Here is a 15,734-nt window from a genome sequence, read left to right as displayed (position 1 = left end):
GTCGTTCTGTGATACGGACTTGTGAGGGTTGAGGTCACAAGCACGTCTTTTTTGGATGAATGGTGTTCCTCAAACTCCAACTACAATCTGTCACTGACCAAACACATCAGCTACGGCGACTCCAGCTCTGTCACGTCCAACCTAAGGTCAAAGCATCTGACAGTAACGTGCGGTCTCATCTACGGTACATTTCAGAGTCTGAGCAGAAAAAAAATGTGAGGCTTGTTGATATCCAATCAGAGCATTCGGCCTCACCCCGACCACACCCTCTACACCTCCTTGCTGCTGCTTCTCCGAGTCATCAAACTGATTTCTTTACTGCTGGTTGTAATCAGTGCAATGCTGCACTCACAACTTAGTCATGCAATAGGTTGGAGTGGAATGTGAGTGGCAGCTTACAGAGGAGTGCGTGTTGTACAGTACACTCAGAGAAAACGGTGTTTCCAGCTCTCGGGGCTTAAATAACAAACCCACGAGTCTGATAGACACACACGGTGAATCTGTAATTCTCTCACATCACATCTAATTTCCCCGTTCCCTTAAGCTATGTACTCGGCTGCACTAGGAAATCTGTTATGACTGCGAGAGAAACTAACACACTACCACCGCTTTTGTGAAAAACGGGGATAAGACACAAAACAAGACAATAGCCATTCTTTCTTCAAGTCCTAACAAAGAATTATCTCATTTGGCTTTTTTTTCCCCCCACACCTCTTGAACATCATCTTCACACCAGACAACCTCAGCCAAGATAAACTACTCTAAAACATGAGATATCCTTGCTCTTTTTGCACTTCATGAGTCAGAAGCCTGAGACTGACCAAGCGTGAGTTAAATAGATGCTGAAAAATGCTCATCAAGGCAGAAAATGAACACAGCAGAGAAGACAAGTTCAGAAACAGACGCCTCTGCACGGTGATGCCTCCTCACGGGCAGGTAAAGAGCGATGGAAGGAGTCAGGAGGAGGAGGAGGAGGAGGGCGCAGCGGATGTGGCTTTAGAAGGCAGCAGTGCAGTGACTTCTGCCATCGCTGCGAACAAAACCTGAGCCTGAACTGGAGAGCTTCCCCCCCGTCACCCAGGATCAACTGGGGAGTATTAATGGATTCAGAGTGGATCAACTGATGGCTATCATATTTCGTTGTTTTGACTCCGTGTGCACTGACAACCCAACACACACATGTGCATCAGTGTGGTGCAATGCAGATGTTTACACCCCTGTCTTGGTTTGTAAGAGAAGGGTCTTGTAATCAATTTGCCCCGAGCAAACAGCATTAAGCTGGTTTAACGGTTTCATTTGCGTTAATTGCGATAAAAGCTTAATAGAGTTTAATATGAGAGGAAGCTCAAGTTTCATCGCCTGCTATGTACTTCCTATTTGACAACTGTTTTCACTCCAGGTTAAGTCACAGGTGTAGAGAGATGACTGGGAGAGGAGAGGCGGGTTTCTATCAATCAAGTGCTAAACAAGCAAGTCTGTCCAGTATGCAGCTTTAATTGTATTCAGCCCACAACTATATTTTCTTTACATACATCTTAATATTAAAACGCGAATGCTGGTCATATCCACAAGAAGGGCTGACACGGGTCACTTTGTCCAAACCCTCCATCGCCAATTCTTTTATAGTCAAACAGTGTTTCATATTATTCAAGTCGTACCAATATCAATTAACACCAAGGCACACTGTGTTTCCTTATTATTTGCATGAGCAGACACTTTGTCAGAGAATATGTTTAACAAGGGAACTTGATGAGGATGAAAAGGGAAGAAATGTGTTGTTTTCTGAGCCACCAGTAAACACATCAATAACCGAGCAAAATGCAAGAATAATACTCGTGTTTTTAGAAAACAAACACACTTTCCTTTTCAAACTCTTCCTCATATTTTAGATGATATAATAATATGAATAAAGAAATGGGTAATAAACAGCAAGTGATAATCATAGCTATTGTATATGGCTATTGCCTTTTCTGTAATGATAATTTAATCCACAACAGCCTATTGTTTTTGGTACTGTATGTGACCTTGTGACAAAATTAAAATCAACAATTATAGGACAGATTTATAATTTAAGGTTGTCACATGCTCACATTAAATTATTCAGTTCATTTCAAATCGCATTTGTCTCGGTGCCAAATCTCTATAAGTTCACTTTCATTATAAAAGCACCATTTAATACATCAAATAATCCTTTTTTATTAAAATGGCCCTTTTAAATGTTTAAATCTTTGTCGGGGTAATAATGAATAATATGAAAATAATTATTCTGTAATTTCCATGGCAAGAAGTTTGAAGAGTTTTTACAAATTAAACCACAAATCTACTTGTTTACTAAAATTACTAAAACTGTATTTGAGTTAGTGTCTCTGAACCAGTTTGAAATGTACAATTTTAAAATAAATGTGCGTGACATTATTTTTAGATTAAATGACAAATACGACTTTAAACATGTGCTACCCAGTGCAATTCTAAATGACCGCGCTGATGCGTTACTCAAAGTTACGTTTAACAAGGCCCAGTCTTTTAGAGAAAAACAACCAAAATGCTATTACATTGAATCACGATTAGTCTTTTTATTTTTTCTGGCCATTAAAAATAGATCAAACAAGTCGATTGTTAATCCTTTTCTGCTCATTAGCACACAAAAGACATTACACAACAAAGCACACGTGGAACATTGCACACAGCAAACAGCAGCTCAAACTACAGCAGCTTCACCAGGAACCAAAGAAAAACCAGTAGGCCTGAAGGACCCTGAGACTGAGCTCACGCACAAAACTCACACAGCAAAGTGAACAAAAACTCATCGCTGGTCCACTTTCATTATGATTTCACTGTAGTCACTTTTTAACATTTTAATCAAAGATCGGCGATAATTATTTTTGATAAGTATTTAAATACATGATTTATAAATAACAAAGGAAATGTGATTCTAGTTTAAGATTGTATGAGTATTTAATACATATAGTATTTCTCATCTGTGTATATTAATATTTATATATAAATATACATTCATATTTGCACTCTTGCACACTGTACCAAGAAACAGTCCCTCTTTTTGCACACCAGCTACAGTTACAGCTTTCTGTACACATTCAGTCACATATTTTTACTTTAAAGTTTGCATCCTGTTCTCTATTTTAAGAGAATGCTTCTTTTTTTTTTCCCATCGGTTGTATTGTTTATGTCGCGTTGATATTTTTGTACAGTGTAGGTACAACGAAATTGAACATAACAACCATACACTGCACAAAATATTAACAAGATATAAACAATACAACAGATTAAAAAAAGCAACCTCTTAAAATAGAGAACAGGATGCAAACTTTAAAGTATAAATACACAGAAAGCTGTCACTGTAGCTGGTGCAATGACAATAAAGGCGATTGTATTCTATTCTCAGAAGAATGTATAAATAAACCTATATTACAAAAAAGGAATTTGCATTTTCTAAACATTTTCTGGGTTATGACAAGTGCACTCTAAAGTATGAAATATGCCTTTTAAGATTTAAATTATAAAATAATTTTAAAATTATTGGGGGGGGAAATACACAAAAACCTTTATATAATCCCCTTAAAAAAAACATTGAGAATATTACGTGTAACATTAAAATCGTCGTGATTTAAAAATAATTTTTGACAAGTTGTGCCTTCACGTGTTTTCGCCTACTTCGCTCCACAGCGAGTTCCATCCACACTGAGCACACCTGCGCGTGCTACTCTGCACTCGTGCACACCTCTATACTGATGTGACGGACATTTTACTTTAAAGGCCTGTTCACAAAACACACGCGGGTGCAGTGGCTCCCATACACACACACACACACGCGCGCACGCGCGTCCACGGGCACATGAGCGGACATTTAGCTCCATTTGATTTCGTGCAGTGTGCAGCGGGGCCATCATCATGGCAGCCATTATGAGGCTCTTGCATTGCCTTGGCCTACGTGCACATGAAGTGTTGGGAGTGGCGCAGGCTTCTTTGACACCATGTTGCGCTTTTGCAGTAGACAAACTGCTTTGAAAACGAGCCGCAGAGCGGAGGGGGAGCTCAGCAGCTCGAGCAGTCAACATTTTAAACATACACATTTTATTTTTCCCCCCCTTCCACAGCGTGGCACAGCGTAAGAGGCGAGAGCTGTAAGTGCAGGGAAGTGTAGCCTGCACTGAAGGGGGAGGACTGTGCTGCTGGAAATGCATAACGTATGGGTCACGTGGTCCTCCGCGAGGGGCTTGGATATTTACCTTTTTGTCACGCAATGTAGTCTTTTCTTTACAACCACGGGCACAGTTCCAGGGAACGGGGTGCAGCTACATTATACGCGTGTGGCTTTCGCCATCTAGCACCTATAAGTGCCTGTATTGCGCATTTACGCAGGAGAAAACGCTGCCTGTTTGAATTAGAATTATTTCACAACTAATTATAAGCTCGTGGATTTATTTTTTATTTTTGTGTGTGTTTGTAAACTGATACAAAAGCACACAACACCATGGAGCAGCAGTGTAGTGAGTGTGCAGCTGACGGTTGGCCTATACATCAGCGCGCGCACACACACACACACTTATAGAAAGCAGGGAGCGGCTCAGCTGATTGGTATGCATGTCATCGTGCATTGCAGTGTTACAGTCAATAAGGAAACTTAAACGCCTACATGGGCTTAGAGGAAACATTTACATATGCAGAGGAGCCTTTAAAAGAGTATGTGGAATTCAATTAAGAGGACATTTGTGTGTGTGTGTGTGTGTGTTGTACAGTGGGGATAGGCCTCTCTGACTGCAGATCACGCGATATGGCAGCAACAGCAGCAGCAGCCACCGTGTGTCTACAGTGTGTGTTATGCGGATGTGTTTGGGTCTAAAGTGTTTCTTTGTTTCTTCCTTTTGCGCCACTACCCAAGCAATTCCACTTGCACTGTTTACACACAAATTAAACAACAAAGGCAACAAAACAACAACAACAACAACAGCAGCGCCATGGTGTCAGTCACGCAGAGAAAGAAGCCTGGAAGAAGAGGGAGCTCTGCGAGCTATATTTTACGGCGGAAGCATACAGGTCACCGTCTAACCATGCAGGGGCACGGTATAGAAAGAAGGGCGAGCGGACGACACTGTGTATATGTGTCAGATTCAAGGCCTACCTACCTCAGTTTTTTGGGAACAGAGTAGTCTACCTCTATCACCTTTCCGTGTAACTCAGCTTTACCTGTAATGGAAGGGAAACGGGATAGTGTAAGGTTATATGGTGCGTCATGACACTTACAAAGCAGTGCTGGTAAGTAGACCTAAACACAACACAACAGCAACACTTTTGAATCACTTCACCAAGTAGGTGCGTCCCCCATTCAAACCACAGTCAGCCCCTGGAAAAAGACAAGGGTACGCTACACGCACGCACGCACGCGCGGCGGCATGCGTAAAAACTAAATGTATACATAAGCATTGTGGGGTTTTTTAGGACTTATAATGGTGGAAATCGGCGCCAAAACGAAGCCTGATAAGCTTATATAGTGTGTGGGGAAATGGGCAGCCATGCTTTCCACTCCCACAGCCCTCACACACACACATACACACACACACACAGTGCAGTGGGGTATTTTCTCTTTCTCTCAGCAAAGAATTCAACATGAAAGAAGATGGTTTGAAAGTAGGAATGACGCGCACTCTTTCTTCTCCTCTATTATAGCTGGAGTTAATTCTCCGTGTTGACTCTGAACGTGAAAGCACCCCACGGGCGAAGCTTGAAACACGGGGTTTTTTTTTCGTTACTATTATGAGTGAGTGGCCTGGCGCAGCACGGAATTAGCGTCTCACTCACTCACCTCGTCCCCCACTCAGCTACCTGTTTATTAGCCCTTTCCTCCGGACCCCCGTGACCCACCTCCACGACACCTCGTAAAAACATGCCCAGACATCAGAGGAACACGGATCTGACAAGTTTTCCGCGCTCGCGTCGCCGTGCTCGCTTTAATAAAATCAAGATAAAAAATAAGTGAAAAATAATTATGCCTACCCGAACCATCAGACCATCCCATACATTCCAGCAGATTGCTTGATTGCAAAGTAGTGCCCCGCAACTGTCGGCTTTCTCCACGATATATACGTTATTGTGCGCGTTAGTTTGTGTTACGACGGGCTCGTGTTTTCTTTAGGCACCAAAGCCCCGAGTTTGTCCCGCGATCGATAATTTGTCCAGGTTTTTTTTTTGGTGGAGCGTGCAATGACTGAGAGCGTTCATGTAAAACTCTTATGGCACACGGATGTGATCGCAAAAAACACAGCACACACTGTACAGAGCAAAACACAAGAGGGTGATTTAATATTTCACATTTCAGGACGACACGGGTGACTGTATTTGTGTGTGTGTGTGTGTGTGTGTGTTTTTATTATCCGATCTTGCAGTTCGGCTATGAATGCCCCTTGTCACAAAAAAACAGCATCACTTATCAAAAAATCCACACTTACCAGAAAGAGTCTCTATAGCCTTTATGGCCGAGTTCTGATCGGGGAAGTCCACAAAAGCATAGCCGGATTTCAGTAAGACCTGCTCGGGCACAGGCAGCGTTCTCTCCCCAAAGAGCTGCTTCAAGTCCTCGACAGTGACCGAAGGACTTAAATTCCCAACATATAGTTTGTTCATGTTCTGGAAGGAAAAAAGTCTCCAAGTGTTGTCAGATCTTTAGAGTGTGCGATATTCAGAGGAGTAGTAGAAAAAAAAGATAAAATAATTAAAAAAAGAAAATTAAATAGAAATTTAAAAAAAAAAGGAAAATCAGCTGAGATTTAAAAAAATGCAACTATGACCCCCCCAGGAAATAACCAAGCTATAGGCGACCCCCCAGCACCAACTCTGGCCCTGGTCAAACTCTTTTAACAAGGACTGGGGGGGAGTGTCGTTACGACGCTACTCTGGAGCCAACAAGCACCGCCTCTTAATAAAATCTCCCTTAAAATCACAAGAAAGAAAAAAATGTTTGGAGGTGCATATGGGCTCGGTGCTGCGAACAAAGTGCACCAGAGTCTGAACATGATGGCATGATGATGGTGATCACTGGGCACATTCAGCTGAAGGATGGGCTTAAAGACATGAGGCACGAGGTAAGTTAGACTACTGTATTCTAGCAAATAATAATAACATTGGTAGAAAATCTAGTCTTGTCAGTTTTTACTTATGGACAGAAACAGAAATATGGAGTGGGAGGAGGGAGAGAGCAGCCTGTTTGAGATATCATACTCTTATTATAATAATAACAAAAAAACATCTGAGATAGTAATTATGATCCTGCAGCATTTGGCTGCACAACATTAAAAAAAAAAAGGGGGTTAAAATAAGACAGAAAGTGAAACCTGAAAGCTCATTCTTACTAAAAATGTGTCCATGTGCAGTTACCAGCCTGTCCTTTTTAGTCTGTTAAAGGTCACATACAACACAATTTGATCTCGTGGGCCAGACCAGTAAAATCGTAGCATGATAACCTATAAACAACAAGATCTCCATTTTTTTTCCCTGTGTTTTACATTTAATGAATTATAATTTTTTACAAAACCTATTATGAACAACTTTAAATTTCTAGTACTTCAAGAACTAGAAATTGCACTTATTCTAAAAATAAGTGCAATTTCAACAATGTTATGCAAAAGTTTACCATTCACACGTGTGCATTACAATGTACATCATGACAGTGGATCACAGGTATCTGAAACGGACAAATATAGTTTTCCACATTATGAGCAGACTGTAAGATAATAACCAAATAAACAAATTCATCCTGCGGGCCGAATTGGACCCTTGGGTGGGCCGGTTCTGGCCCGCAGGCCGCATGTTTGACACCCCTGCTTTGAACATTATTAACTGTGATGATACACTACATCTGCACATGCATTAAACATTTACTTTTAGCGTCTGATAAGGAGAAGCGAGGAGATTCCCGGGCCCGGCCCTGCGCAGAGAGGAGGCGTGCTCATACGCAAAGCTTCAATGTAAAGCATCTTGCATTCTTTCTTTTTTTTTTCTTTCCTTCTTTTTGTTGCTGTAGGTATGTGCATGTGGGTGTGTTTGGGGAGGGAAACAACAAAAGAGGATTTCAAAACAAAAGCTGAAATGCAAGAAGGCTGTGGCTGCATGGCGAAGAGGGGTGTGGTGGTGGGGAGGGAGGCAGGCCACCGTGCTCATGCATGGATGTGTAGTCTTGTACATACACTAGTTACCAAGGGGAGGAGCCTTTTGCCTGCAGCACATGAGGGTTTCTACATGTGACTGGCCTGTGCCTTGGAACATTACTGCCACCCCACTGTTGAGGAGAGAGCGCCAGCAGCAGCAGGAGTGACCGTTTCCCTCTCCTTGTTTACGTCAGTGTGTGAACGGAGGAATGTCCAAGTTGTAGTCTATTTACAAAACAGCTCTTCTATTACTTTCCCGATGACATGCTAAAAACAGTTGTTGCATGATGTTTTTTCTCAGGCTCATTCAAACCGGAGGTGAAATAGACCACTCACATACTGCACTGAATCCTATAAATCTCTTACACTTTACATTTTCCTGCATACTTCTACTAAATAAATTTAATTTAATTTTTTTTACCCCCCTTCCTTCATTAGAAGATCAACACAACATGGGAGGAAAAAGAGAGTCACAAGACACTCAGTACTTGTTTACATCCTTTCCTGTTACGTGTCCCCATTTAGGTCAGTGTGCTGTCAAATCATGCAGCCACCCAAATATGATTTCCACTGAGAAAGGAAAATGGAGCAGGACTGAAAGGGATGTGATAACAATGCAAGCACACAGTACATGGTTAAAGAGGGGGGAAAGAAATTTGGTTGGCTTATGGTTTTTCCAAAGTCAAAATAGCCTTTTTTAAAAACCTGTTGAAATGGGGTCATGCAAAAGAAACAACCTAGCAAGAAATATTAAAAGAAACTCAGTATACTTGTGTCTTGTTTTCATACCCGCTGAGATGAAACTTGGTACTACAACTGTTATGTTACAATTAATCATCTTGTTATCTTGTCCCACAGAAACGTTGGAAACAATTGACTAATACAGTTTTTCCCGTTTGTACTCACTTTCTTTTGCTTCCTCCACAAAATACAAGCCAAACTGCTCATATTCAGTGGCATTAGTTTCCCTGTTAATGCAATAATATGACTATTCCCCTTAAAACACAGCATTTATCTGTGAGAAGTTGCAAGTTGCAGCCAAGTATCACTCACCTCAACTTTTCCTTGCAAGTGTATCGGAGAACCTCCACAGCCGACCTGGCACCTGATATGAATAAAAGGCTAATTGACAGGTAATGAAAAAACAATTCATACAATTGGGTAATTGCATAGTTGCTTTTTTTAAAATAATTTCTGTCAAATGAAAATAATTTCACCCAAATTGTGTACACTGCACCTGTTAATTAAATCACTTCCTTTCTAATGGGTTAAGGTGGTGATATATTTCAGCTCTAAATAAGGGAAATGTATTTTTTGTGAAGTAACCCTTAAACAATGCAACCTGCTTTTACTTTAAACTTACAATCTATTTTTTCCCCTCACTACGAGCCAGAATGGGCAACTTCAGAGAAATAAGATGCCAAAAATTTGGGAAAAAATGCTCCTGCTACGCTGTATATTACAGATGCTGGAGAGGACTGGACTCCTCTGTGCTCAGCAGGGGTCGCTGTTGCACTTCAGTTCCTACACCACATGATGAATAAACACTGTACATGGTGAACTTGATTTCTTCAGCTATGTTTAGTCATGGATAAGCGTTCCTTTCTGGTTTTGATATTGACCAGGATATAAGTTAATTAAAGTGAGATAATAGCTTTATAACATCCTGATCTAACAACTTTGATATATGGGAATATGCTTTTCTATCTTTCTGTTATATTAGTTGGACAATGTATGAAAAAGAAAAGAAAAATCTATATTAACAAGTGGTCTCCCTTTGCACTATTCAGGCTGAAATAAGTGCAATTCTGCAAAACCACATTACACAATATGGTAAGAGGCATACTTTTCTTTAACATAACAGGCTCACAGCAGGACATGCATTGACACCCAGTGTTGAAGTGTGGTAAAGAACAGACAGAAGTCAAAGTGAAAAAAACAGATCCTGCTTTTAATCTGTTCTAAGATTGAATTTCACACAAATTGTATATAAAAAAAAAAATCAAAACATTTATGACAGGTATTTCCTACACATTCAAAATTAAAAACATAAGGGGACAGCTCGGGTCAGTTTACATTTACTGGTCATATGTATTTGCAAACAGAAAAAGAGGATAACCCTAAGAAAAAACTGTATGTCACGCAAACGTTTCCTGTCCATGGTTGGAAAGAGGAGGGCTTTCTGCTTGCCACCAACGTTTAATAACGACCTGTGAAACAAAACAGTCATCAGAATAAGCATCAACCCACTGCAACCTGTTGAATCGCGATCAGAAAAAGCATTTGATAATTTATGAGGGAGACTCACGAGGAGAATAAGACCGTGATCTGGATCGAGACCTGTAAGCACCTCTGTAGTACGGAGATGGAGATCGCCTTCTGAAACCGAACCAAATTAACATTTGTCACAACACAGAATATTTCAAGGCACAGGTGAGGCCGAGATCCTACGTTATTATAGAGCGAACGCGCCAGTTCATACAATGAGCAATCAAACAAAGGAAAATAATAAAACACAATGATAATTTGGAGGTCTACATCACCTGTAGGACCTGTGGTAGTCCCTGTCATCATAGCGATCATAGCCACCTCTGTCGTATCCACGATCGTACCCGCGATCATATCCGCGGTCATAGTCGCGTGAATGTCGAGGACCACTGGGACCACCACCTCCTCCGCCGCCACCACCACCGCCGCCGCCACCGCCACCACCACCACTATACAGATACAGAAAATAATTAGTTACATTACAGACTGAGCATCTGCTAATAATATCCTGACTGAGCAGGTAAACAAAATGTCTCCTTAACTGCAACTGTAGGGTACGATTCTCTCACATATGACTGAGGTTTATGCATTATTATTATTATGTAGAAGTCATGAGTCTCAAATCCTTAATGACAGGATTGATCACAAGTCAAAAAAAAAAAAGTCTACAAAAATTTGATTAATTTTTCTCTTCTCATAAATTCTGGAAAAGTATATCATTTTTTAAACAAACACATTACACATATATCCAACTAACTTCATTTCTCATCCATCATGGAAACAAAGTTACCTTTAAACATGGTAACTCCTTATATTTTGTTTTGGATGAATTATAGCTAAAATATAGCATACTGGAAGAGCATGTGTGGTTATGTGAATGAAACTCATAAATGTAAACATGCAGATGGCTTACTATGTGGGTCGTCCCATGTAGATTCCAGGAGTTGGGGTGTGAGGTCTCTTTGTGATGGAGAAGTCTACTCTGATCCTACGACCGTCCAACTCCATGCCATTGGCTCTCTCCTTCGCCTGGCAGCAGACAAAAAGATTAAGATTAGAAACCCACAAAATATTTCAGGAACAGGTTTGGCAGAGTCATTTCGCTATTAATATCTTACCTCTCCAGCGTCATTTGTATTCTCAAAGTAAACAAAGGCAAAGCCCCTGGAGCGTCTCGATTGCTGGTCGTACACGATGCTGACATCTGCCAGGGGGCCATATTTAGAGAAGACCTCCCTCAGATCCCTCTCTGTGGTGTACAGGCTGAGGCCAAACACTCCCAGGCAGGCGTTTGGATCTGGATTAGTCTAGTTTTAAAAAGATCAACATTTTTGTACAATTAACGATTCATACGGCCATCAATTAAAAAAAAAAATATCAAACTGCTGAACAATGACATGACAGTGTTAACTAAAATGGACAGATTCACATTTGCAACAGGAATGAGGTTTATAAAAGAGGAGCCACTGAGCACTTACCCGATTTCCTATGTGTCTGCGGCGATTGGACATGGGTGAGTGGCTATGACTCCTGCTCCGGCGCTCTCCACTGTAGGACCTACTACTACGAGATCGCCGATGATGGGACCTGGAGCGAGAGCGGGATCGGCTGTAGTGTTTGCGCGACCCACGATGGGAATTGGACCTGAAACATAGATTAAAAAAAATTGACATTTCCACAATGATATATGGCTATTTACATCCTGTAATTACAAAAAAACACAATTACCTAGATTTTGACCTGGACTGAGACCGAGATTTGGAGCGGCGGTGGCGGGAGCCTTCCTTTGAGGCTGGTGACCGAGCTGGGGAGCGGCTCGCAGACTTTCCTGAGCCTGGTGGACTGGCGCTCCTGGAGGCAGAGCGAGACTCCTAAATGGATCACACACACAAACACACACGCATGCAAACGTCTTATCAGTATCAATGCAAAGACAAACTGAGAAATGTATGTATGATCAAGAATATTCTGATAGGATTACATAATATGGCAGAATTCATAATTGTGAAGTAGGAAAGCAGGTTAATGCTATTTGTGTGCTTGTGCAAATATTAAAAACATTGCAATTCTAACATTAATTTGAGTAAATAAATTGTCAACATGATAAATAACAAAGTTACAAGGATTGAATCTGTGTGTTGTATTTAATAGAAAAACATGCAAAAGGCAATTGACAAACAGACAAGAAAATTACTTGGCACAGTGGTCTTATGCAGATTACTTCCTTAACTTCATTTCTTTAACTTCATTACTTCATATTATTCTTCTTTCTTCAAATGTCTTACTTCTTCTTACTTCCCCCATCTCACATACAGCCCATACTTCTTCCCTCGCCATGCTTTTGCATGCATTCAATAATTGTGCTTCACACATCTGAACTTCATATTATTGAAATTAAAGTGGACATGAGACTTCTGCTTTTTCTTGGTCCAACCTTAACCTTTATGAAAAAGAAAAGGATGAAGACTACAATTAAAACTGCAACCTCATTGAATTATTCATATGTTATTATGATCTTGCATATAATATACAAATTATTTCACTTTCAGTGGTTCTTCATTCACTGCTATGTCTGATCAGCCACATACAGTAAGAAGCAGTATACGAAGATGCATTTATGTGAATATTACGCAAAACTGAAAAGTTGAGCATGTGAACACATGTTGATCCAATTGTCTAAATGTTGGTTGTGTGACAACTAGGTGTCAAGGATTACATTTAATTTTTTGTCTTTCTTCTCCTCTGCAGTATATAAATTGTTTTAACACACATGCACAAAACCTGTGACTTTCAAGACATCAATAGTACACTTCAAACCACTGAATGTGAATGACTACTAAACAGACTATTATGTTAATTGTTGGCTTTAAAATTAGCCCAACCCACCTCAAGATTTTTGCTGTCACTCATTTGCTTTTAATTAATTGCATCCTTGAATAAACTAAATCATTAATTGATATAAACTAAATAACAACATGTGAGGTTTTCCCATAAGGCAATACAATCATGTGACACAAGAAAACATTTAAAGACAAAGTCCAAATACACTGTTCATCTCCTCTTGGGCTGCAAGTTGCAACCAACGGTTATTTCATAATTATTTGTTTGGGCCATAAAATTTTGAACCCTGAAATTACAATTCTCAAATCTCTTATTTTGGCAACAGACTAAAATTATTCAGTTTAAACGATTTATTTGATATATGGTGCAATTGGGCATGTGACAACAACTGCATATAGAGAAACATTTCAATGACATAAAAAGAAATCTCATTCAAATCTCTCTATACCACAGTGCAGGGCAATATATGGAGCATAGAAGTGTAGAGATTTTTCAAATTCACTGAATATACTAACAATATGATCTCAGTACCCTGAAAAAACATTTGACTCACTACTAACTGCATTAAGATGTTTCTAGAATTCAGGAGAGAAAATGCAATGGAAATTAAAGCCTGAACTAGAGGGCTGCAACTGATACATTTTAGAATACATTTTTTTACCATCAGGAATTAATTTCTTCATAAATCTACTACTTGTTTGGTCTATAAAATTTCAGTGGTTGTGAAACCACAAACAGATGGTGTTTTGTTTTGTATGTAAACTGAAGATATTCCGTTTTTTATTTCTCTGTTATGTACAGCAAATGAACCACATTTCTATTATTAAAACAGACTAAATAGGTTAAAAGGAATTAAATTGTTTTATAATACACATCAAAAATAATTAGTTGAAGCCTGCAAATGTGTGTGCAAAAATCTTGAGGCAGCCTATCACTTTTAATTGTTAAAATGTTAAACTTTGTTATTGTTAGACACAAATTGCCACGCTCAGGATAACAGAAACCGTAGCGAAAGACGAATATTAGCGTTAGCAAACATATTAACACCTCCCCATCGATATACCATATGTAATTTCTGGACACAGTTAAATACAATTATTTAAAATGGTTGAGCAGTGTTATTTTCGAGGAATCAAGGCTCAGAAACAAACACAGACCGTATATATCCAGAGCCTGAATATCCAACATGTTTAACAAGTCCGTCTGCTTTTTTTTTTTTTAGAACATTATGTAACGACGTAGCAAAAAATAACCTTGCGTAAAATTCAGGAGGGTAATCGAGTTAAATTCCTGCATTCTGACTATCTACCTGTCCACGAGTTAGTTTCTTAATCACTGCTTTAGCTGCTTAATTGTATAAACTTATTTTATCTACGCTTGTATACTCACATTAGGCCCTAACGCCTAGCTACACGGCTAACAACGAAAAAGCTACCGCGAACCACCTAGCTAAAATTGTTAGCACACGATAAGGTTTATTATACAACTACCCGGAACACACATTCATAATACATATCTATACTTTATTGAAGTATAATTATTATAAGGATATCATAGCTACACGCACATGTGACTAATACACAATTATCTCATACGAAACGCGGGGTGGAGCTAGCCAGCTAGCTAAAGTTAGCTTACCAGCAATAGCCAACACGCAACATATTTTAGCTTAAAAATAAACAACCGTGACGGATAAAGTCTGGGCAAAGATCATACGTACCCGGTCTTTGTTTTTATCGCTCATTTTTATCGTCAGCGAATTAATCAACGTTAGCTGACTACAGACAAGTGTGAGCAGCGGCAGCAGCGACTTTAAACGGTGACTCCTCCCATGTGGTGGACACAGACGCTAAAGGAAGTGCATGGTGTGCACGACTTAAACATGAAAGCAAATGAATAAAAAGAAATAAATCAAAGTATTATTATTATTATTACTATTATTATTATCACGTGCAAGCCCGTTTCGGCCACATAAAAAAAAAGAATGCATACTAAGTCATTATTATGAGATATTAAGTCCTTATTGTGTATCTAATAATTAAATATATAATGATAATGAAGTAATAGTGTTATCTTATTTCGAAATGATGACTTAGTATCTCATAGTTATGAGATGTTAAGTCAAGGCACTAAGTCATAATGAGATATAATCTCAATTTTATTTATACAATTACAATGTCTCATTGTTAATAATATAATAATACTATCTCACTATTAATAATATAATTGTATTATATTATTAATAATGAAATGGCATCTTGTAAGTATGAGATAGTATGACTTAGTATCTCATATTGATGTTATTGGTGTTATTATTATTATAATTTATATTGTTATTATTATCATTATTAAGAAAAGCATATAACACAAATAGTTTATGCTGCATACATGTGATGTAATGAAAATGTTACATCTAGTTCATGAAAACAGTTATGTCAGTTCAAGTGACTGTCAATGTGAAATAGA

General features: G+C 39.3%; 2 protein-coding genes across 6 annotated transcripts in view; both read right to left on the bottom strand.

The window, feature by feature from the left end:
* The window catches only part of igf2bp2a (insulin-like growth factor 2 mRNA binding protein 2a), a 50,280-nt gene extending 43,386 nt beyond the window's left edge, over nucleotides 1–6,894 (bottom strand). The window contains exons 1-2 of one of the 3 annotated variants that reach the window (XM_044019806.1): nucleotides 6,465–6,894; nucleotides 5,145–5,205 (exon numbers count right to left, since the gene is read on the bottom strand). In XM_044019806.1, the coding sequence (XP_043875741.1) occupies nucleotides 5,145–5,205; nucleotides 6,465–6,639 (236 nt within the window). In that variant the 5' untranslated portion in view covers nucleotides 6,640–6,894. Of the gene's footprint in view, nucleotides 1–5,144; nucleotides 5,206–6,012; nucleotides 6,234–6,464 lie in introns of those variants that run through there. The other 2 variants (XM_044019803.1, XM_044019805.1) reach the window with 2 other exon arrangements.
* A 3,195-nt stretch (nucleotides 6,895–10,089) lies between these two features.
* tra2b (transformer 2 beta homolog) lies at nucleotides 10,090–15,125 on the bottom strand. Of its 3 annotated transcripts, XM_044019844.1 has the most exons (9): nucleotides 14,989–15,123; nucleotides 12,622–12,867; nucleotides 12,156–12,298; nucleotides 11,906–12,071; nucleotides 11,546–11,734; nucleotides 11,341–11,456; nucleotides 10,703–10,876; nucleotides 10,468–10,538; nucleotides 10,090–10,369 (listed from the first exon to the last, which is right to left on the bottom strand). In XM_044019844.1, exons 4-9 carry the CDS (start codon nucleotides 11,936–11,938, stop codon nucleotides 10,359–10,361), a joined length of 594 nt encoding a protein of 197 aa, XP_043875779.1. In that variant the 5' UTR covers nucleotides 11,939–12,071; nucleotides 12,156–12,298; nucleotides 12,622–12,867; nucleotides 14,989–15,123; the 3' UTR covers nucleotides 10,090–10,358. The 3 variants fall into 3 exon arrangements, with proteins under 3 accessions (XP_043875779.1, XP_043875778.1, XP_043875777.1); XM_044019843.1 differs by lacking the exon at nucleotides 12,622–12,867 and having other exon boundaries at nucleotides 10,468–10,535; nucleotides 14,989–15,125; XM_044019842.1 differs by lacking the exon at nucleotides 12,622–12,867 and having other exon boundaries at nucleotides 14,989–15,124.
* Between the last annotated feature and the right edge of the window lie 609 nt (nucleotides 15,126–15,734).

This window comes from Solea senegalensis, linkage group LG2, assembly GCF_019176455.1.
Source record: "Solea senegalensis isolate Sse05_10M linkage group LG2, IFAPA_SoseM_1, whole genome shotgun sequence".
Taxonomy (NCBI): Eukaryota; Metazoa; Chordata; class Actinopteri; order Pleuronectiformes; family Soleidae; genus Solea; species Solea senegalensis.
The sequence above is the reverse complement of the archived record's forward strand: the minus strand, read 5'-3'. Positions and strand labels throughout refer to the sequence as shown.

Excerpts from the sequence above, each read along its gene's own strand:
- tra2b (XM_044019842.1), bottom strand. The coding sequence starts at position 15,012 with ATGAGCGATAAAAACAAAGACCGG. Across the intron at positions 12,072-12,155 it reads CAGTCCAGGTCAAAATCTAG|GTCCAATTCCCATCGTGGGT; the intron begins GTAATTGTGTTT and ends TCTATGTTTCAG. Across the intron at positions 11,457-11,545 it reads ATACAAATGACGCTGGAGAG|GCGAAGGAGAGAGCCAATGG; the intron begins GTAAGATATTAA and ends GTCTGCTGCCAG.